General features: G+C 41.7%; 1 protein-coding gene across 2 annotated transcripts in view; it reads right to left on the bottom strand.

The window, feature by feature from the left end:
* kif26ab (kinesin family member 26Ab) overlaps nt 1–22,291 on the bottom strand; it is a 67,494-nt gene that overhangs the window by 21,787 nt on the left and 23,416 nt on the right. For both annotated transcript variants that reach the window (XM_086149976.1, XM_086149986.1), the window contains exons 3-4: nt 17,699–18,151; nt 10,868–11,067 (exon numbers count right to left, since the gene is read on the bottom strand). In XM_086149976.1, coding sequence (XP_086006102.1) covers nt 10,868–11,067; nt 17,699–18,151 — 653 coding nt within the window. The remainder of the gene's footprint in view (nt 1–10,867; nt 11,068–17,698; nt 18,152–22,291) is intronic.

Below are 22,291 nucleotides of genomic sequence, written 5' to 3'. Positions count from 1 at the left end.
TTTGTTGACCCAGCATAACTGATTGTGGATAGAGATGGAAATACCGGGCTCCAGTCACCCTTACCATTTGCTAGGGATTAGTGAGATGACTCAGGCTTTTTTGAAATTTTGAAAACACCATGTATTTGATTTGATCAACAGAGTCATTTCCAAAATGTGTGCCAAATTTCACATTAGGGACCAATTCCAAAATGTCACACCAACAGTTGCTTGTGATTGATGCAGGAGACCTGGTATATCAGGTAAGGTGCTTTTTTGAGTCAAAAGGCAATCGATAGGAAACCTCCCCTGAGCGAAAATCCGTACACACTGTCTTATTGATGGGCTGCCCTTGACACAATCAAACAACCCTTTGGCCCAGAGGTGTCGGGGAATCTCATAAATCTTCAATTGAAAAGAGAAGCAGACTTAATTTGCTGAAGGCAAAAGCACCATGCATATATTTGAATGTACACTTCCGCGTGTTCGCTTTCTGCCAAATTTAGATTAGATTACTGCAGATTTGCATATTGTGCTTGCCTGCTGGCCATGGTCCCATGTCATCAACCTGGCCCAATGGCCGCTCAGCTTCACGGTCTGATCGAGCAGCCATGACATCAGTTTGTGAGCGCGCGCACACACACACAGACACACAGACACACACACACACACAGATGATGTCATACTGAGAGAATATTTGCAGCATGCAGATCACACGCTGAATCACAGGGGACTGTTGTTGAGTGTCAGATGTATGGCCAGTCATCCTTTGCATAAATGTATTCATTATGCCAACTATAACACCCAAGGGGCCATGTAGTGCAAGCTCTTAAAGCAATCAAAGGGTTGATTTGAGATCATCTAATAAATATAGGGTAGACAGACACAAGTTTATAATCTGTTATATCATGAATAAACTAAGTTTGTGGCACAGAGTTTTTCTCTGGTAATGAAACTTCTCCTCACCAAGATCTAGCAGGCAACACTTTATAAAATCAGAGCAGGTTTTCTCACCTTATGTTTTATTCTAAATAAGTCTTAAAATAGAGAGTTATTCCTTCTGAGATGCAGAAGCAGGCATCCCTCCTCTACAGAGTGATGTTATGTTATCCACATACACAATGGTGTTAAACAAAACAGATATTTCTCCAGTCACTCAAAGACTGTTCTTCTCATATCCTTTATCCCTTTATTCCCGAGACAGACTATGTTAAAAAAAAAGGAACGCATGAACAGGGCCATCAGGTTGTCTGTGAATCTTATCAATTCACAGTTCTGAAGCTTTCTATCAATATGCCACCTGCTTGCCTTTTTTCTTAATAGACTTAACATTTAATTCTCTCCAGCTTTTGTATACGCAGCAGTAGTTTCCAGGAAGTCTCTGACAAACCTCCAGGCTGGGATTTGGACTTTCCATAAATCCCTCAGAAACAGATCAACGACGGATTAATTCCTAAAAAAAAATGACAGCAACGAATGTCATATCCAGTGAGCAGCCTATCATGGTTGAAATGCATTTGGTTCCTGCACAGGATCAGGCCTTGGATATAGAAATACCAAACAGCAGAGGGCTGCACACTCATCTAGTCTGCAACAATTCCCCGCCTACTGGGTCAGGCCAAGTGCATTTAATAAAAATCTCTGGCTGAAATATGTTGTCACAGACTGCACATGATTCTCCCAACATCTGATGTTGCTTTACTAATGTGTCATATTCCTGTAATAGAGTTCTCCCCTCAGACAGTGTGAAATACCAGTCTTCCTAAGACATTTCTAAACCAATGTTTGGTCTTTTTATGCACACATAAATCTGCATAAGATTATGGCATTTGTATACAAGTCACAATACTTTCGGACCAAGCTCTATAGTTTCCTTTTGTAGTCTGAGTACAATTGAACGCTGGTGTGTGTCCTGGCTATGCTTCCACTCAAGTAAACAGTGTGTGGGAAGGGCATAGCAAATGGATAATATTGGATAAAATGCATTTTAACCTGTCTGACCTGCTGAGGTGATTTTTAATAGCAGTATAGCAAGTCTAAACTGAGATCTATACGTGAGAAACTGAAGCCCCCTAAATATTGGCGACCCACTGTTTGGAGGCTTTTGAGATTGGTGGTTTGTCAGAAGGTTAAGATGGTCTATGTACTACTGTGAAAACAAGCAAAATCTCCTAAATAACAGGAAATCAGTTCAAACATCAGGACAGAACGGAGAACAATCCAAGAGAAAAACTAGGAGGAAAAGAGAATGGTGTTATAAACTGAAGAAAATAATTAAATGTGAGATCACCAAGATAGACTGAAAAACAATCTTCAAATCCAGGCGGCGAGAGTACAGCGCAAAACGAAAAGAAACAAGAGTATACAGTGCCAGCTCCTCTGTCCAATTGCTGGGCCTGGCTCTATGCCACATATGCCGTCTATGAGGAGGTAAATCATTTTATGCCTCAGAAAGAAGTCTCATTGGGACTTTGCCATAGCCTGCTTGGAATTGCTATTTTCTCAAAGACTGGAATCCCCAGTTGGCAAAGAATTAATGAAACAGTTGAAGTAACAACGTAGAAAAGAAAAAAAACTCATCAATATTCAAGAGAGCCTGGTTTGGTGCAACAGCAAATCAAGATAAGTAACTGTAAATTTCAACAATGCTTTATATCCACCATGTGTCGCTCCGATTCACTTTGATTTTACAGCAAACACAATAGTCATCTTCAATACATTAAGCTCACAAAGTTTCTCTGGCTCTGTTCTTTACAAAAATGAAACTGGAATAGTTTTGCATTAAATACTCTAGTAATAGCTGTCTTTTTCTTTTTCTTTTTTCCTTTGTGTTTGTATTTCCCTCCATGGTAATAAAGCATTACCTTTCCAAAACACCCCGAGCTTATCAACCACATCCTTACACTCACACACCACAAGGCTATCCTGAAGGGTCTAGTGTTGAGAGAGATCTCGACATGCCAAACTAAATTACATAAATAAATTACATTTATTATAATATTTGGAGTCTTTAATTCAATCTATTGTTCATTTTCGTTCTGCAAAATCGTCAGAATCACATCCAACATGTCCTTAGATAGCCTGGACCCAAGGCAAGAGATGAGGAAAAAAAGACAGCTCTTGCTCTGCGAGACCCATTTGTCAGTCAATAAATCTAAGGGTCCCATATAAGGCCCCAGAGGAAATGATAGAAAATACCTTCAGTGACAGTCTAAGTTCTTGAAGAAAAATATCAACCATCTCACTAAGAGTTATAAGTGGCTCTTGGAAAAAAATAAAATTTAGATATGACTTGGGATACGTGCTCAGTGGCTATGTCAAAATTGATCTGTCGGTCTAAAATAAAATATTTTGGCAGAAAATGTAGTTTTCAGCTGATGGGTGACAGATGATAATAAAGATGTGTTCATCTGCTCTGCAGAGTGCAGCTTTCCCATCCCTGACATTGCTAACAAAGATTAACAGCTGCTTTCAAGTTTTCTAGTGCACTTTCACTTTACTGCCACAGACATTGCTCCAGGTATTTTTCCTATGCAACCCTCTGAGGGCTGCAGAAAGTCTGAAATAATTTCACACTCTCATCCGACCCACATCTTCCCATCAGGAAAGCTGTTCTGCTCTGGGCATGCAAAGAACAACTCTTGGCACTTGTATCGAGTTCTGACTGACTGAATGACATTTCCTGTCTTGGAATTGTTGCAACAAAGCCAAGGGAGAATATTTAATGGGCAAAAAAGACTGATTCTAACTGACAGAGGCCTAAATATTTAAATGTATCCTCTTATGTTAATAGACAAGAGTAAAAAAAAAAACAAAAAAAAAACGGAGAGCATGAAGAGCGTGGAAGAGCCGATCAGAGCAAAAGAATGCAAGCATTTCTTCCCGACTTCACCGCTTCATTAATCACTTGCTACCAGGGTAAGACACCTACTGATTATTTATTTGGACTACTCCACATAGAGGCTATCACAACAAACAGGCCCACAGGCTGCTGAGAACATTTGGGAATGATTAATCAGTGGACCGTTCGACGAGGCAGAACATGGGGGTTGGGGAGGTCTTTACACATGTTTCTTCATTTTTCCTCTATTTTCAAGTTAATGGGCAAACTAACAAAAGCTACGGGGGGGGTCCAGGCCAAGTGAAATGAGCTGTTCTATTTGTGAGATTGCCACAAAACTGATCTGTGTGGTGAGGTGGAAGGACAATGCTTGGGGATGGAGGAAGGATCAATAGAAAAAGAGGGGTACTGATAACTACATAGAGAAATGTGTCTGAAAACAGCCTCTGATTCTACAAGCGTATCATTCTAGTAAAGGAGATTATCCTGTATCACACACTCATAAAGTCACCCATGGTAACATACACCCCACCATTCACTGGGCCACATAGAGCGTACCAGGATAATGGGATTTTTAGCACACTGCAGTCGGCTCTCACGTGCTGGGTCACGAACTGATTACAGGCTATAATCCGCTCCATCCCAAATGATGTGCAAATAGAAAGTAGTGACACAAACAGTAAAAGTAAACGTTCATGGCTGGATTTAATATTCACCTCATGTAGAAGGTTCTTTGTGAAGTGGTCAGCAAGAGCATTGAAGGACAATGTCTTGGCTCCTTACTGTTACCTATTCTCCATCACAAATCTGAATGTGGAATGAACAACACACTTTATTATTGAATATGTTTCCCTTTCTTGTGTCCATGCACAGTGCAGCCAAATGTGATGGCTGCAGTTATATATCAACATATCCACATAGGCACAGTATATTTCAATGTCATTTTTTCCTCATTCTTAAATCCCCAAAATTGCCAATTGCTTTCAGGGCACACCCTCAAACCTCCAGGTGCAAGGCCTCCACTCAGTGGAGGTAAGACAAAGAACACAGTGCGATGGTGAAATGGTTCAGCTATCCAAGCTGTGGGTGATGACGCAAAGGCTAAACCACCTGTCCTGACAATAGCCTTATCCTCAGCGGTAATCGGAGCTCAAGCCATAAAAGGCTGAGCACCACCAGTTGTCAAACATAAGACTGTTTCTTAGAAGAAAAAAAACACCAGCATTTTGGGAAATCAACCTCCTTGCACAGATTGGGAAGCTATTGGGTTTCTTGTATGGAGCAAAAGGTTGCATGAAAGTCCACCCGGAATGATGTTGCCCGAAAAGCTAGAACCATGGGCTCTAGCCTGCTGCTGAACATTAATAGGTCATAAAGTTGCTCAATGCATATTCAATGACAGTCGTTCTGGGTCTAAACTACAATGCAGGAGTGACTGTAGTTGGAATGACAGTGATCGTAGTCTCTATTTGCATGGCACCTTTAACTGAGGTACATTTAAGAGGTTTAGATAAGCATTGCTCAGCCCCCACATGACTGATGTATGGTATCAGTTCAGAAGGATGAGCGGTGGAGGATTCTGCAGATTGAGCATTCCAGTTTAAACCTTAATTTATGATCATTAGCATGTTAAATGGCAAAAGCTTTAAATGGACAAGCAAACAAAGTCGGCCATCGGTGGATGACGAGGTCATGGCCTCTCCTGCCCACATACTACTGGCCACACAGATCCTTGCTTTTTGATTGCAGGTACGACCGACATATCGAGACAAAGACGACCCTGTGTTGGGTGACAAGCTCCTTGGAGAGAGGTCTGTGCTCAACATCCTCTCATTACTCCAGGTGACAAAGAAATCTGTCAGGAGTAGATGGCAATGTTTCCTCTCTCCCTGTAGGGCTTAGTGCGCTTGGACCCAGGGTGAGCGAACAGCCTTTAGTCAGCATTTCAGCTCTTTGTTTGTCAGCCCCCCTCTAGGCTATGTGAGTGGGCCAGACAGACTTACTGACTCAGAGGTTTATTCGGGGGAACGGGAGAAAGCGCTCTGGGCTGTCCCTCATGCAAGCTCTGTTTTCTTTTTCCTATCAGTGGAGCTTTTTGCCATTCATGACGACATGTACAAATGTTTCTGTGCTGCCCTTCACAACACTGAAGCTCCTCCTGACGCTCCAGGGGTAGAAATACCAACACAAAAGTTCTAAACCTGTGCAGTCCAGACTAAAAACATAGTATGAAACTGAATATCTGGTTTGAGTCTGTGCGACACAACAGAGCAGCTGCACCTTTTTTCCTGTCTAAATGATTTCAGAGATCACAATTGTCTTATTACTAGTCAGGAGGAGACAGCTTTAACTTTTAAGAATGAATAAGAGGATGGTGCGATTTATCTACTTGCTGTATATTTTCCAGGTGGGAAGGCTAGGGTGGATCTCCATCAACACCTCAGACTGGATGGCACCCAGAAGACCACGGGTGGAATCTAACCTGGGCTTATGTTCAAGGAGCAGCCCTTCGCTGCCTCAACTAGTGCCGGCCCTTGTCTTGTCTCAGAGGTGGTCATTAATCCCATCACTTTGATCGTAACAGGAAAGTATAGATATATCCGACAAAAAAACAAGGCCAAATACCATGAAAAACAAACTACCCTGACTTCCTCTCACTTCTGCAGGCCCCTTGCAGTCCCAGGCATGTGTTACTCATATTAAATAGATCTTTATGAATCATTTCCCGTTTGTCAAGCTGCTGGGGCAGATGTATTAACTGTGTATTAACAGATCCACTGTGGCAATCAAGCTCGCTTTTCAGCTGCATGTTTCCTGCTATTCTATAAATTCTGCTCACACTCTCATTCTGCTGGAGGAATCCATATCGCTTTCACCTGACAGCACCACCATTAGCCTCTCACCTCCAGGGAGCAGACAGCCCAACTCCAACTACACAAACTGGGCAATTCTCATCACGAAAAAAAGAGAGGTATTGGAGGATGGAGCGAGGAAATATGGAATGGGGAGACATGTGAAGTAACAGACATGGGCACTCAGAGAGCACAATTAAAAACTATAAACAATGACACATCTAGCTATGCACACAAACTCAAAACACACAACTATCTCAGAACCTCGTCAGCTCAACATCGTCAACCTAGGGCACAACTTACTTGACTCCCATGGCAGGTAATGTGATATTTTTCTGTACAGGCCTCCTGCTCCTAGTGCTCTCAGGATTGAGCATTAGCCTAAGCTCCCCCACTGAATGATAATATGTACAAGCTGCTGTCCTGCTTTGTATCTTCATCCCCCTGCATTCTGGGCGAATTCTACTGTGCTCAGTAGAACCCTCTGTTCCTCATAATCTGCATCATCTATTTGTCTGTATGCGAGGTCCCTGCTGTCAGTCACAGCACAGCCAACCAAATAGCACCGTCCTGCCTTGTCTGCCTCTGGGTGCACTTTGCTGATCCTCCCATGAAAGAAGTTAGAATAGATATAGGCCAGCTGTATTGTTCACTTTTCTCACTGCACTAAACCTGTAAATGATGATTGCATCCTGTTTCCTTTGTAAACAAACAAAGAATGCTGTATTACAATGATTGGACGAGGGATTTCAGTAAATCATCCAACACATTATATTCAAAACAATACAAACGTTTGTGATCATGCATCGCTTTTCATTTCCACAGGCAAGTCTTGCTATCGAAGAGATAACTGTCCCTCTCTGTCAAAATTATAGTCCAGCAGAGTAGATAGGAATATTCCAACTTCTTAATTTTCAACGTCTGATTTTAAAAGATAAAATATGTCACATTTTATTCCCACAAGCTAATCACTTGTTTCTATGGTTACTCAGAGCACCCTGGAGCTAAAGGGCAGAGTGAGTGATGCTGACACAAAAGCATTGTTTGTGTACGTGTGTGTGTGTGTGTGTGTGTGTGTGTGTGTGTGTGTATGCATGTGTGCATGTGTGTGCGTCTGTGTGTGCTCACGCACAAGAACAGAGGCTAAGTGGCCCTGCTGCCACAATTACGGAAGATTCCTTTTGCACAATCATAGCTATTACCGTACAACACTCACCTGGGTAGCAGCTGGAGGGCAGCAGCCATACAACCACTTCCTGCACACTCTCCTCCAGGGCTGCATTCCAGCAAACAGCTGTCTCAGCCAAGCTCCTACAGCAGACTGTCCAACATCATGTTTCACCTATATAGTCTTCATTATGGCCTCCTCCACAAATCCGACGTGCTTTCAAAGTCTTGAATTCCTTCTAATTACTTCATATGCAAATTGTATATCACCTCTCTCCTGGGCATATTTAGTATGAGGCAGCAAAGTGACGAATGTCCAACAAACATAAGCGGGGGACCAATCATGAATCTGAGGATCAGTCATGCTGCTGTGCAAAAATGGCCTTAGTTAGTAAAGTAGATGAAAAATGGAGCAGATGACCTGTGTGAGTAGTTTACACATAAAAACCTCACCGGGCAACTAGGTAATAAACACAATGTAACAATCTGCAGATGTTAATGGAAGAGAAACATGGCTAGAAGGAGGCCACAGTCATCCACACAGCTCACCCCCTGCTATGAGCTCATCCTGGTTTCATTACACAGTGCTGTATCAATACACTAATCATATGCTCTCTCACAAGGTAATCAGTGTTTAACGTGCCAGACAGCTGAACACGTGGCTCTAAATCCCCCCCCCAGCTCCCCTACCCCCACTAATACACATTTGAGATTACCCAAATGCATACAGACCAGACAGTCAGAGTTTGACCCTTGACTCTTCCTGTCTCTGGGAAACTGACAATAGGGAAAAATAGGCAAAAAACAGAGGTGACCTCAGGGTTACTTGTGACCAATTGGCAATCACACTGATAATACAGAGACAGGAAGCAGGATGAAAGCATGGTTTTATAACTGGAATTTCAAAACTTCCAGCTAATGTGTATGCTTATATCTTAAATGGTTTTAGACTTATTTTTCCAATGAACCAAAAAGAAAAGGGAGATGATTAGATCATTTGGTTCACGATATTAATCCGACAGAGCATGTTCTTTATAAAAGCGGATTTGAGAAAGCAGATATCACACCACTGTGTATAATTAAGATATTTCTTAGCTTTGCAAAAAATCCATCAATTGCCTAACACTTATCCTACTCAGGGTCGCAGGGAGCCTGCTGGAGCCTATCAGCAAACATTATGAAATATATTATTTAAATGTACAACGTATTTTGCATTAATACATTTGGCTTTTTTTTCAATGGCTAAACACACAGTGAATATTTTTTTGCCTGTTGCTCTTTGTTCTCTCAGTACCACAATAGCAAGAGTAACTGGACTCCAGCTAATTGTACTCTAATTAAACTTTAATTTATTAATGGAACAGTGTTGGTGGATGTCAAACAAATGTCAAAGGAACTTTCTTTACCCCACTGGGGTAGAAAGTACTGTTTGGATATTCTTCGCCTACACCCTGGGGTCTCAAGATTTGCACATGCATTCCACTAATTATATCTTTCAAGAGCAAGAAGGAATCCACAATGGATATTAGTTGAGATATGAGTTCTCAATCAACTCCAAAATAAAAAGGACACAAAATTCATTACATTTTTTCTGTTTATTTTAACCACAGATATACTGCAAGAAAGGAAATCACTGACTACGGGTTCATTATTACTCTTGAGGTGTTGAGTTTTATGCAGGAGCCAGCTACAAAATGATGTTGATGATTATAATGCAAGCAATGGCTACACAGGGTCAGGAAGTAGGTGTGCTACGAATCAAAAACAATGAATCTCTGACAACCTTTTCTGTATCTGCTGTATGAGGTCTCATTGTGTTTATGCAAGCCAAGTAAAACATCACATTCTTGGCACCAAATTAGCTTTGGTGTTACATGAAATGTGGAACACTTCACTGTATTCCACCTCCTGCTACAAGGGAAAAAACAAGTCCACTTCCCTCATTTTCTTGCTCTCAACCTATACTTTTTGGCTAGACGTAGCACTCTATCCCACAATTTCTTAGGTTAGATCTAAAGAAAACATAGGGGCTAATATATCAGTATCAGACATGAGTCGTGTCTGACACCAGGCCACACCTCATTGTTCAGGCCTACTGCTTTTGTGACAGGAAGTGAGATACACAAGACGGTGCATATTTACAGGATGACCCGAGTGTCCCCTTAAGCCAAATTAGAGGCTACATTGTCCCCCTGATATACATTGACCCTGTAAGAACCGTCAACTCCATTTAGAGGGTTGGAGAAAAACCTAAGCTCCACTCTTGATCCCCTATGGGCTTCCTGTCCCCTCACCATTTCCCTCGACCTCCTGTGGTGCACTGATTCAAAAGGCCAATGCATTACCCTTCCCTTTCGCAGGCATTCATTATGGCATGGCACCACTTGAAGAGAAGAAACAGGGAACCTTTACACTGACCGGCCAACTGGGGAACATGTTAATGACAATACAGCACATTGCACCAGACACTGCACCTGCCCAGAGAGGGTGAAGTATTTCCTGGGCAACAACAACATCATGGCCAAGCATCCCCTCCCTAGCCCAGTGAAACACACAGACTACGAGATTTCTCTGAATTTCTCCGTAAAAAGCATTCAACAATCAGCTGTCTAGAACTGACGTATCTGAAGAGCTGTTTGATCATAGCTGAGAAAACTACAAACTGACTCAGAAAAAAAAAAGTGGTTGCATATTGATTATGCAATGCTGTTATCCACTCATTGGCGCCTGCGATTCAAGGTTCATTTAGCTCCCTCATCTTGCGTATCGCAAGCTATGATATCACTTAACCATGGCAAGAACAACACCTCCATGGGATAGGTACCCATCATTCAAGTCAACATCCCTAACCACAGAGCTGAGGACGAGTCTGTACATATCTCCTTCTCCTCTCCAATCAACAATAACCTCCAAACCCTAAAGTTTGCATGCATGTCGATGCACCACACTGGGCGTTTCAATAAACAACACAAAAACTCAATCCAAACAACCAGCATTCAAGCATGGCGTGTCTTGTGGAGGTGCTTACCTGATGAAAAATGAAGCTGCTGCAGATGAGGACGCGGAAGGCGAGCAGGATGTATTTGGATTGGGTGTGGAGTTTTTCAGTTGACAGGGCATCAAGGTGCTGCTGCTGATGCTGCTGCTGATGCCGGTGTTGGTCATGGTGGTGCCTGGGGCCTCTGAAGTTATGACATCCCTGTCTGCTTCCTCTATCAAACCGTGGGCCTGTTGAGACACAGATACTAAGACAACACCGCAACCATTTTGCCTTCCCTTCTCCCACTCCATTTACTCCCCTCTGCTCTCCTCTGCTACAGATGGATAGACAGATGCTTCAGCCAGCACCAGTTAGTGGGAGTAAGCATTATCCCCAGCGGACAGCTCCCTACAGAAAATCAAGGAGGGAGCACCAGTCATTACTTTTGGCAACACACTAGAGGTGGCTTTGGCCATAGCCTTCCTTAATTAAGTGATAACCCACATTTAATTTGCAATTAAGTCTCTTACATTTAATTGACACAGCTGCCAAAAAAATTCTGTACCACCCCGGCTAATTCAGCACTTCACTACTCAGGAATGAGGACCATGTTCAGCAAGTTCAGGCAATTTTTTTTTTTCGCTACCGTTGGGTTTTGCTACCATTTGCTCCAATTCAAAAATCGGCATTAAATATTAAAGACTCTAAGGTTTGATGCAACTTAGGCTAAGCGGGCAAACTGAGAATACACTATTTTGGATTTTGGTTCTTGTGTCGGCTATGAGAATATTACATCATGTAAAAACCATGAGCTTTTTTTATAGAGCTTCCATTGTTTATCAGTGAAATACTATGCCATTATATTTCCAAGAATTTTTTTAGGAATCCAATTTGCTGTATTATACATATGTGTAATGTAATATAATGTAAACGCATGAGCCCTCCTTCAAAACTGTAAAACAATGACTTGGCCCCAATACTGCAATTAAGTGTTTTTTTTTTTTATATTTTACGTATTTTATATGTTCATGTGTTGTTGGTAACAAAATGTGTGATTATAAATACAAAGTAATAAATACATCTTGTTCAAGATGTTGAAACTGGAGCCTGTTGAAGATGGAACTCTGCACCAATCATTTTCAAAAATACATGAACAACAAAAAACAAACAGATTTATTTCAACTTACAACTAGCTCAAAGTCTGCACTTCATTTGGAGTTTCAACTCTGACAAAAGGCCAATCTCACCTGCAACCACTAGTTTATACCAGATGATTGCTTTGAGAGAGTTTCCCATGTTGGATATTGAAGAAAGACCAAATATATCCTGAGAAATTTCAACAATGACATTTGAACATTATGTACACAGCCATGACCTTAAAGTGGGCAAAACACAACACTGCAGACTCAGCATCGTTCCACATGTCATATCAATTACACGGTTCTGACCCTCTGTATATCAACCACCTCGGTGTTTGCCCTGGACTCAAGTTTGGCAACTAAAAAACATTCTTCACAATCTTTTTTTACATAGTGTGTGGCCTTAAAAATCTGCCATTTGTCAACTATAGCTGTCAGCTGAACTATTTATATGCTCAGTCTGACATGTGAACGCTATACATCACGATGTGAGGATTTACTTACATTGCAGTCTTCTCATGCAGCTGGCTGTTGTTCAGCTAAATGTCACTATTTTTAGATTTACATGCAGTTCATTTGGATGTATTAATAAAGCTCGGATGAATGATCTTTTCCCTGAATACTTTTGCTTGCCTAACAATGAACCCGCTGTGAATGTTCATCTCCATTTCTTCCCTTCAACCTTGTTATCAGTCAAGAATTTACAGCCTTGTTTTGGGCTTCTGGTTTTCCTCTCTTGCGTGATCATCATGGTGGTGAAGTCAGATATCACATGGCAATGTGTGACTTCAAAAGTACATGAAGGGAAAACGAAAAGCCAAATGAGCCAAAAACAACTCCCCTCAAAACTGCCCGAGCAGAAAGCCTCACACCATGCCAGCGTTGGGTTAGGAACTCGCCACATGCCAAAGAAATAGACCCATTACACTTTGGCATGACAGATGGGAGCACTCAACAAGCAGCAGCGCAGGAAGCTGATATGTATGGCTCTTCAATTCGTCACTGATTGAGCAGTTTAATCTGAGTTTAAAATTTTTTGTAACTGTAAATTTTGGGAGTACATAGGAACATCTGGTTACAAGTGTGAGCTCCAAAAAAGATGAAGTACTGACTTGGAGTGCACACATTACAAACCACACATGTCAGTGCATCACAGTGCATAGTCAAGAGTATTCCCCTGGTATTGAGCCTGGGGACTTGAGTCCTTCAGTTACCACTTTCTCTATGGTTTTGTACCTCTGCTCGCCCTGATTCTGGCTGAATAGTATACTCTATACCTAGTCAGCAGCCAGGTGATTAGGCTGTGTCCATGGAGACCTGTGTGCACCCAAGGGCAATAATGAGCTGGCCTTCCACACTTTAACATCACACTTTCCCTGGTCCCCTTTTTTCTTGGTTTATCCAACAAAGACAGGAAAGAAGAAAAAAAAAACAGAAAAAAAAAGAGACATTTTTACATCATGGAAAAAAGGTGAGTGAGGATGATTCAAAATAAAGAAAAGACTTCTTCCTCGGTTATATGTAATCTAAAGTAAGCCAGGTCACAATTCTATTGACAACCCCTTTCCCCACAGACAAAGCCTCCACTTTGACCTTTTATTCCACTGGTTAACAGACAATTAATGCCAAAGTGAAATTAACCCACTTAATATGGGGAACAGGCTAGATTGGCCTTTGTGACCACCAGACACTAATACAGAAAGGGGAGAGGTCCAAGAATACTTAATGATGAAATATAAGAAATGGGCTGGAGTGAAATACTGTTGCTTTGCTCTTTAGACAAAATGCTCAATATCATAAAGCCAATACCAAAGCATAACTGCACATTTTTCAAATATTTCTTTACAGCACTCGGTATTATCCGTCTCTTTCTATGCCTGTTTCACTTTCTTCTCTTGTCATCTTCTCGTTCAGTGGATCACTGCCAGGCAAGTCCAGCTGCACAAGAGCAGCAGCAGCCAAGATCCTCCTCTGGGTTTCAAACTGGTGGCAGGGGAGAGGGCCAATAGCGGAAGCCCTGCTGGATAAAGAGTGCTTGGTCTTTGTAGATTAATTCATACGAGGTTATGGATTTTTTGGAGCAAAAAGTAAGAATAACATTAGGCTCACATAATTTTTTGTTCTCAATTGGCTCAAAATGCTAAATGTACCTATTAAGTCCGGATGACATGGGTTTCTGAATTACCTTAACTACTTCCTACTGCAGTGAAAAAAAATTCCAAAGACAAACTATTCAAACATTGTGTCAAATGGAAAAGCCAAGGAGGTTGGAGTGAGTTTGCCAGATCAGGAGCAGCCAGAATTTCATATCTCTGCATGAAAACCACCATTCTAGTGTTAGAAAGAGCCTTTTCTCAAATGGGAGACTCCGTGTGCTCCATAATGGGGTCTATGGCAGCCTAGTGAGCTCCCTGGCTGACAACCTGAAGGATTTCTGCCACGTACACAGTCTATGTCAGTGACTTTGTCGGATAAAGGGTTAACCAATCCCCCTCCGGGATGAATAAAATCATATCTTAAGCCCTAGGGCACTACCCGCAAATGACCCAAGTGTGAATCAAGTGTTAAATCCCTTTGGCCTAGTCAGCGCCGAGGCCATGGGAGCGGGTGTGTGTTTTAGTCATTCTGAAATATCTGATTTTAATGAAAGACAGAGGCACAATACCAGTTTCTGTCAGTAAGACCATGTCCTGCAGGGACATTTCTTTCAGCCCAGAGTCTCCAATCTCAGCTTTGGGGCTTTTAGCAAGACATTCAAGCTCAAAGGGGAACTAATTCCTTTCAGTCATAGAAATACAGAACGCTGGTCGTCCAGTATAAATGTAGTCGAACGCTTTTGATTGACTCTACTATTATATCTGTAGGTAATTTTTGATAACAAAGACTGTCTTATCTGTCTTACATTTTCAAACTTATAGGAAGTCTTTCATATTTATTAGCCACATAATGTGTGGAAATAGTTGAAGAAAAATGGAAAAATCTGTTCATCTAATTGTAAATATGCTGGTTTAAATACTAGATTATTTTAGCCTATATGGCTGGGTCTCTGTGGAATACAATCTCAAAATGCATACAAAAGCAAGATGTCAGTGTAGGAATAAAATATCTTTATATTAGCAATCACTTCCTTGAGATTTTAGAGAGTTACCATAATTTTCAGATTATAAGTCACAGTTTTTTTCATGGTTTGGCCGGGGGTGCGACTTATACTCTGGAACGACTTAAGTGTGTAATTATTGAGCTCTCTTGCTCTGCGTGTGTGCCTTTAATATATCAGCAATCATCACACACACACACACACACACACACACACACACACACACACAGACACACACACACACACACACACACACCAATCAAAATTCAGGGGGGGCGGTCATGGTTGAAGTGCGTTGTGAAAAAAGATGCTACCTGCTACTTCTGTACCTATGAAAATTGATCATTTCGACATTTGCGGTAACTTATAATAACAGCTGAGAAGAGCTGAACAAAAATGGCACCGAAATGTAAATCATATTAGTGAAATATGCAGTTGAAAACTGCAATCGAGCAGCAGAAAGAAAGTTTGAAGATAGTGAGAAACTTGTAAGGGACTGGAGAAAAACAGGTTACTCTTACTGAAATGAAAAAAACTAAAAAACCTAATCGCGGGCTAAAATTTAGGTGGCCACAGATAGAGGAACGAGTTCACAAATGGGTGCTTGAACAACATGCTCCGGGAGAGGCTTGTCAACAGTACAGTTGCGTCTTCACACCCAGGTAGTTGCCAAGGAGAAGAATATAAATGACTTTGCGGGAGGACCTTCCTGGTGTTACCGCTTCATGCAATGTAATCACCTCTCTATCAGAGCAAGGACACCAACCTGTTGGGATTCAGAAAGGCTGGAATAATTGGAACTGCAACTGACGATGACTCTGACATAAGCGACGTACCAGTAGAAAGGGGAAGCGGCGCATTGTCTACCTTCGGAGTTGGCAGAGTTGTTCAGAAGTGACACCGAAGAATATTTCGTTGGATTTAGTGATAAGAGTGACACTGATTGTTTGGTTGTAGCATGTACAGTACGCTTAAGTTATTTGAATGACTCTTGCTGTAATATGTTTCGTTAACGTAGCCCACCAGGCACATTCTCAGTTCGTTGTTCATGCGTCATATAGGCTATACTAGGCTATACTTATTCAGTCTAATGCTCTCTATTCTATTTTTATTTTAAATTGCCTTTCAAGATGAAATGTCAGTTCTTGGAGTTCAATTTTATCAAAAAAATTTTATCAAAAAATGTGTCTTATACCCCAGTGCGACCTATACTATATATGTTTTTTTTCGTTCTTTATTATGCATTTTTGTCTGGGGAGACTCCGGAGTGACGTATAAGCTGAAAAATACGGTACCTTTAAGTATATGTTGAAAAAGAAAAATGCATACATTTGTGAATTCATTGCTCAGGTCATAATCGCAAGGAATCATCAGCTCCCATGACACAAAAGGACAAAAACCCAGGAAAGGCCTCAAAGGCATCACACAAGACACCGTCTCCCATGTATCAACCACAGACATTAGGTATGATGCTGCTGCAGGCTCATAATTTGAAATGCCCTTGATGAGGAGGTCAGAAGATTGGTCCTATCATGACCTCTGACTAGTCATGCTACTTGACTACTGAGGAATGAGAAGTTAGCAATTTTGCCATGCTCTGACACAAAGTGTCTTTTTATCACAACAAAGTGATGGGCCAGAATTTAATAACCATTTGATGAGTCTTACTTTCCATAACGTTTTTGCAATACTTGCTATACGTTTGAAATATTCAATACCTTTTCATTCTTACATTTTCTTTTAAACAATTAGCTCTTCTGAAATTGGAAATTAATATATATTTTCTGTTTGTCTCCCTAGGAATGGATCAAGTGTAATCTTGCCAAAACGGCCTGCGGGCTATATCCGACGTGTTGGTCTTTTTAATCTGGCCCGCCAAAGATTGGTACAGAATTCATATTTGATGTGAATGACTGAATGATTGGATCACTGAATGTAGGAGCTCAAACAGGAGATTATTTCATTTCTGGAGCTACTTGAGAATTTTCATGAGCTGAATGACACAGATTGGCTTTGTGATTTAGCCTTTACTGTAGACATACTGACACAAATGAGCTGGACGTGAAGCTACAAGGGAAAAACTGGTTTGTGCATGAAGTGCAAGCAAACGTCAGAGCCTTTTCAAAGCAATTGTCAGACGAGCCTGATATGTACTGTCAAACGCGTTTTTTTTTTCTTATATGTATCGTATCTTATCGTATCAAATTTTTAAAAGTCAATACGGCCCCTGAGCCAAAAAGTTTGCCCACCCCTGACTTAGACAGAGTGATTGCGGTGTGGCTCAGGAGGTTAGAGCTATCCTGGGAACAAACACAGTTGCCGCACTCCTCCGAGCCCCTCGAAGTGTTGTTGAGCCACACGCTTAACCCCTCCCTGATCCATTAGCACTGCCAAGTGGCTGGCTTCTGCTCATGATTTGTCTATAACGGGATAAATGCAGTTGTGAAATGTCACTGATGTTGCGCTGTATGTATTAACAAATGTGATGCATAAAGGCATTTCTATTCTTTCTTAAAGACGCATACCGGTAGACGCATACTTCATACACATACTATGCATTAAAACAGTCATGCTGACACACTTTAAGGCCAACAAAGAATGGAATATAATGTCACAGTGAAAGGTGGGATAGTTGAAACCTACCGGTTTTGACTGAGCAAGAAAATCGTTGACCCTAGAGATACTCCACATGCCCTCGAGGTACTGCTGAGCCTGGATGGTGACGCCTCCAGCGACAGTCACTTGGACGCTAGTCTTAGGACTTGAAGAAACCAATTGATTCTGTGTCCTCCACTGTACCCTGTGCTGCTCCCCCAAGGATAGGACTGAGTGGGTAATGGCTTGACCTTTTGTCAGTTGTTTTGCATGGAGACTGGTGGATGAAACATTGAATCTAGAGGGCTGGGATAAAAGGGAATTGGCAGGCAGAGCCGCCATGTCCGAATTGAAGTTGAGGACAGGAGCATGTAGCGTTTGAAGGGCCTCCTGCTTCAGCTGGTGGAGCGGTGTGAAACACACCTGACAACAACTGACACCGGCATCATGGTTCCCTGGTGTTTGGAGCTGTTCAAACAGAAAAGTTGCGTATCCTGGGTCCTGCAGAGGAGACACACACGAAAGAGGTGACTTAGTTAAATGGGCGCCAAAACACATACTTAAACATGTAGCATTTTGCTCTGGTTGATATCCCATGCTCCGTTCTTTTGAAAGAATTTCCCATATGTTGATACTATTTTCGGGGTGTGGCAGTGGTCTTCCAGTGGTGCAGTCCCCGATTTTCCCCTTGGGACCCTCACTCCCTGCTTCAACCACTTTCCCCCTGTTTTGGATTGTCATTTTATTTTAATTAGACTGGGCGTCTTTGCTTGCATGCAACAAGGACTGCTGATCCGGCGTTTGGTCTTTTCATTGTGTTTTCTGGGGAGTGAGGGGGATTAGTAGATGGTCCCAGAGAGAAAAGATAAATAAAATGTTTTTCCTTTATTTTGTGAAGCTTTAAAAAGAAGATTTCAGCGCATGACAGCTCTTAGAGAGGGTGTCCAGTAGAGTTCTGTCCTTTCACTTCATCTCTAAGAGGGTTCCCTAGAGTGTCTCTCTCTGCTTGAAACAAAAGCAAACAACAGCTGAGGTAAATCTGATGGTTGTGGAACACAATTTACATATGATGAGTGTCCCAGCATGAAAACATATGATAAGCTGGCAAATGTGAAACTAACTACCTCTTTCAAGACACAAGGGGCATACAGAGCTATCAGCCAGCTATTCAAATCCTAAGTGAGGGTGGGACATAACTTGGTTGTTTTTATGGAAAAAGCAAACAACACACACAAACGCACACACATACACAAACGCAGTCTCTTAAGAGGCATAAAGGGGCAGCAGGCCTCTACCCTGTGGAGTCGTGGCCTAAGACAGGAGTCCGCAGACCAAACATAAATGTTTATGAGGCCTTTGCTCTTTGGAACCTCAGTGGTGATCAGGAGATATGAAGCTGCAACAAAAAAGTAATCCAATGCCCTAATGTAGTACCACTTTACACAGCAAACCCAACAGACAAAGAGACTAAAGAGACTTGCTGAGGGATAGTAAATCTCCACTCAATTGAAAACACTCAATAAAAAGACTTAGATTACCTCTCTCTGCAAGCACAAATAATAGTATTATCATGTATCCATTTTTTGCTTAAATGTCTGGAGAGACTCAATATATATCTACTGAAACATACTGGAATTTAGTGCATTTGCACAAAGACCATGATAATCCTTTTTTTAAATAAGCAAGCATGCACAGGTGTGTGATTGGATTGTCTTGGTTTTTGGAGTAAAGTCATCTGGTAGATTCTGATGAAAGATTTATTTTGCTGTATTTTGCTGCCACTTGGCCAGGCAGGGGCAGATTGCATGCTCCACTAGTGAAACGGGATGTTGAAAGACTAACAAATCTCACTACACATGAAAATCTTTCATGGCTTGATGACCGGCTTAATGTTAGATTAAGATTCTTGTCAGGGTGGCAACTGGACTTGACTTTCTTCAAGTCCAGTTGCCTCTATGAACTGGATGACTGAGAGCCTTCACAGACATGTTAGATTAAAATCAATTATGATATCAAGTGAACATTAATGCAAAAGCAAAGTGTATGCAATGAGGAATGGATTTAAATTCAAGATGATTGTAATGAAGAATATGAAACCAATATATGAAGCTTTTAAATCATATAAATGTTGCTTGATTCTGAATGAAACATTCTCTGTCATTGTTCACACACATGGTATGTACGCAAGGAAATTCCTGTGGAAAACATATTTCCACTGATAGGAAGATCGATGAAAACTGGAAGCAAGACGCTGTAAAGTTAGCACAAAACAGAAGACTTTTTTTCCTGTCCTTCCTTCTTGTGCATGCTTGGGGATGGAGACGCGCTCATAACCAGTTAAATGGTCCTCTCTATCTGCCGTCACCCTTTACCCTCCAGCAACCCCTTACCCACCTCGAGGCACCAGTAGATGGAAGAAATCAATTCCCCTCTCCCTCTCCATGCATTGTTAGGTGTTGATTTAGGGGAGCTAATAAAAAGACACACAAAGCTGAGCCCATCTGCTATTCAGTTAAGTTTCTGGAGGTTAGAGTGCAGGCTTCTCCTGTAAAATTGTCTGTAAGCTTTATGCGCAGTAGAGTGAGAAAAGGGTCACGGCCACAAGGCTTTGGATGATCATGAGGATGATGATGGTAGGGGAGAATAATGTGAGAATCAAAGTGAGGGCCAAGCCATCTATCTGTGTGATACACTACAGGTGGAGACAAGGATAATGACATCAAGACTTCCTGTGCTTTCACATACAAGTACTTGAGAGGCTCCAAATGAGCATCAATTGGAAAATACGTCTCATCATATATGAACCTGTCTGCGATGCTTTATTGTTTATTTTACTATCCCTGTGATCTAATGCTGACAGGTGCAAGTGAGTATAAAAAGTATTGCTACTTCAGGGAAGAATATATTGCCTCCTGTCATCCCAATCCAAATGTTCGAAGCGTTCCAATTGGCCGAGAGGCACGGAGCTACTCCAGGGCTCTGACTCCCCAACCATTGTTCTATTCAAGTGGGAGACAGTGTTGGTTTTTTAGCTCCAGCACTGCCTGTTGACAGAATCTGACCGCACTTGCAGGGATAAGAGGACAGACACTCAGTTACACCTTGACATGTACTGTCTGTTTGCACTATTACATTAAAATAAAACATCCTGCTATTTGTGACTGATTTTGCACAACGTGACTTATACAGACATCTCTGCTGCACCATTTTTTTAGTAAATGTTCTAATCTGCTGTGCACTTTACTTATTGTTTACTTTGTGTTAGGAAATGTCTTGTCTTTGTGCTGTGCCCTTTTATTCAGTCACCGAGAGATAGGGAGAAACGTCTTCTCGATTCCTCTGTATGTCATGTGGAGAAATTGGCAATAAAGCTAACTCTGACACACAGGTGGGAGGAGGTGGGCCAGGGATGTGGCCATTGCCTGGAGGCTCGTGGGTGGTTTTGTTGGTTTGCCGCCTGTGAGCACTGATCTTTATTAAACTCTAGGGACAAATGTAGTCAGATGCTGTGGTCTTATTATGGAAAGTAGGTGTGCCATCACACCAGGGAGAAAAGGACTGCCTGTGTGGAATGAGCCCTTCACGGCTATTAGAGAACTAAGTTTGTCTTTGTCCCACACACTAACCATGATGAAAACCAGCGCAGCAGTGGTAGAGAGCAATCCTACTAACTGACTGTCTTCCTGGCTTGATGGAGGGTCTCATCAAAGACAGGCCAAGCCCAGGGGCTGATGGAAATGAGAGCTCAGCCCACTTATGGGTGAGGGGAGAAGGTGAAAGACGTGCATGATTCATCCACTTCTGTCCTTAAGGCACAAATAGAATTCACATATTTTTCTCAAATCACATTTTATTTATTTCATTGCATCAGTGCCCTTTCTCTCTAACAAGATAAAGTGAAACTGTGTTCGGACTGTTTCCGCATTCACTGACTAATGTGCTTCTGATGTGGAGCACCAGGCCAGGCATACCGCACTGACTCGAATCAAGGGAAGGTCAAAGTGATTTTAAATGCATGAGGCCTGTCGCCAGGCATGCCTCGTTGGAAGTAAAACACTTGGAGAAAACAGATTTTCGATTCCAGCTGAGAAGGGTTTCCAGGGTGAAAAAATGTACACATGGCCCAGGGTAGCAGAAAGAGAAATACAGATTAATAGTGAGGGGGGGAAACAATGGGAATAATTTTGATATATTACGATTATGATAAATTAAAATAATGTTTGATATTGTAGGGCATTCATACTCAGATATCTGGCTATTTTCTTAGTCCAGAGAGCAATTTGCCTGAATCTTTTATCACAACAATAAAACTTTTACAATTCCTCAGTCCTCTAGGTTACTATGAGGGCACAGGGGACAGAAACACTCAACAGTAAAACTATCAAAAGTTTACTTTGAGATTGAATTGCTCAGTCTGACTTCTTTTCCTTCCTCTCTCTGTCAGCTTTCTCCGGTATATTTCTGCCAGCATGGAAACATTCCTCAAAATTGGTCAACACAACACCATCCAGCTTTACATCTGTCCACATTTCCATTCACGCCCATGCTGGTCCCGTTTACACATTTTAATTTTGAGTACTTCCTATGACCGCATTTCGTATAAAATCAAGACCACACAGCAGCTTCCATGAGTCCCCTCCT

The sequence above is a fragment of the Fistularia commersonii genome, chromosome 1 (genome assembly GCF_037954325.1).
Source record: "Fistularia commersonii isolate RoL2024-O1a breed Wild chromosome 1, RoL_Fcom_v1.0, whole genome shotgun sequence".
In the NCBI taxonomy this organism is placed as follows: domain Eukaryota; kingdom Metazoa; phylum Chordata; class Actinopteri; order Syngnathiformes; family Fistulariidae; genus Fistularia; species Fistularia commersonii.
Note: the sequence above shows the minus strand (reverse complement) of the source record. Positions and strands in the feature narration are given on the sequence as shown.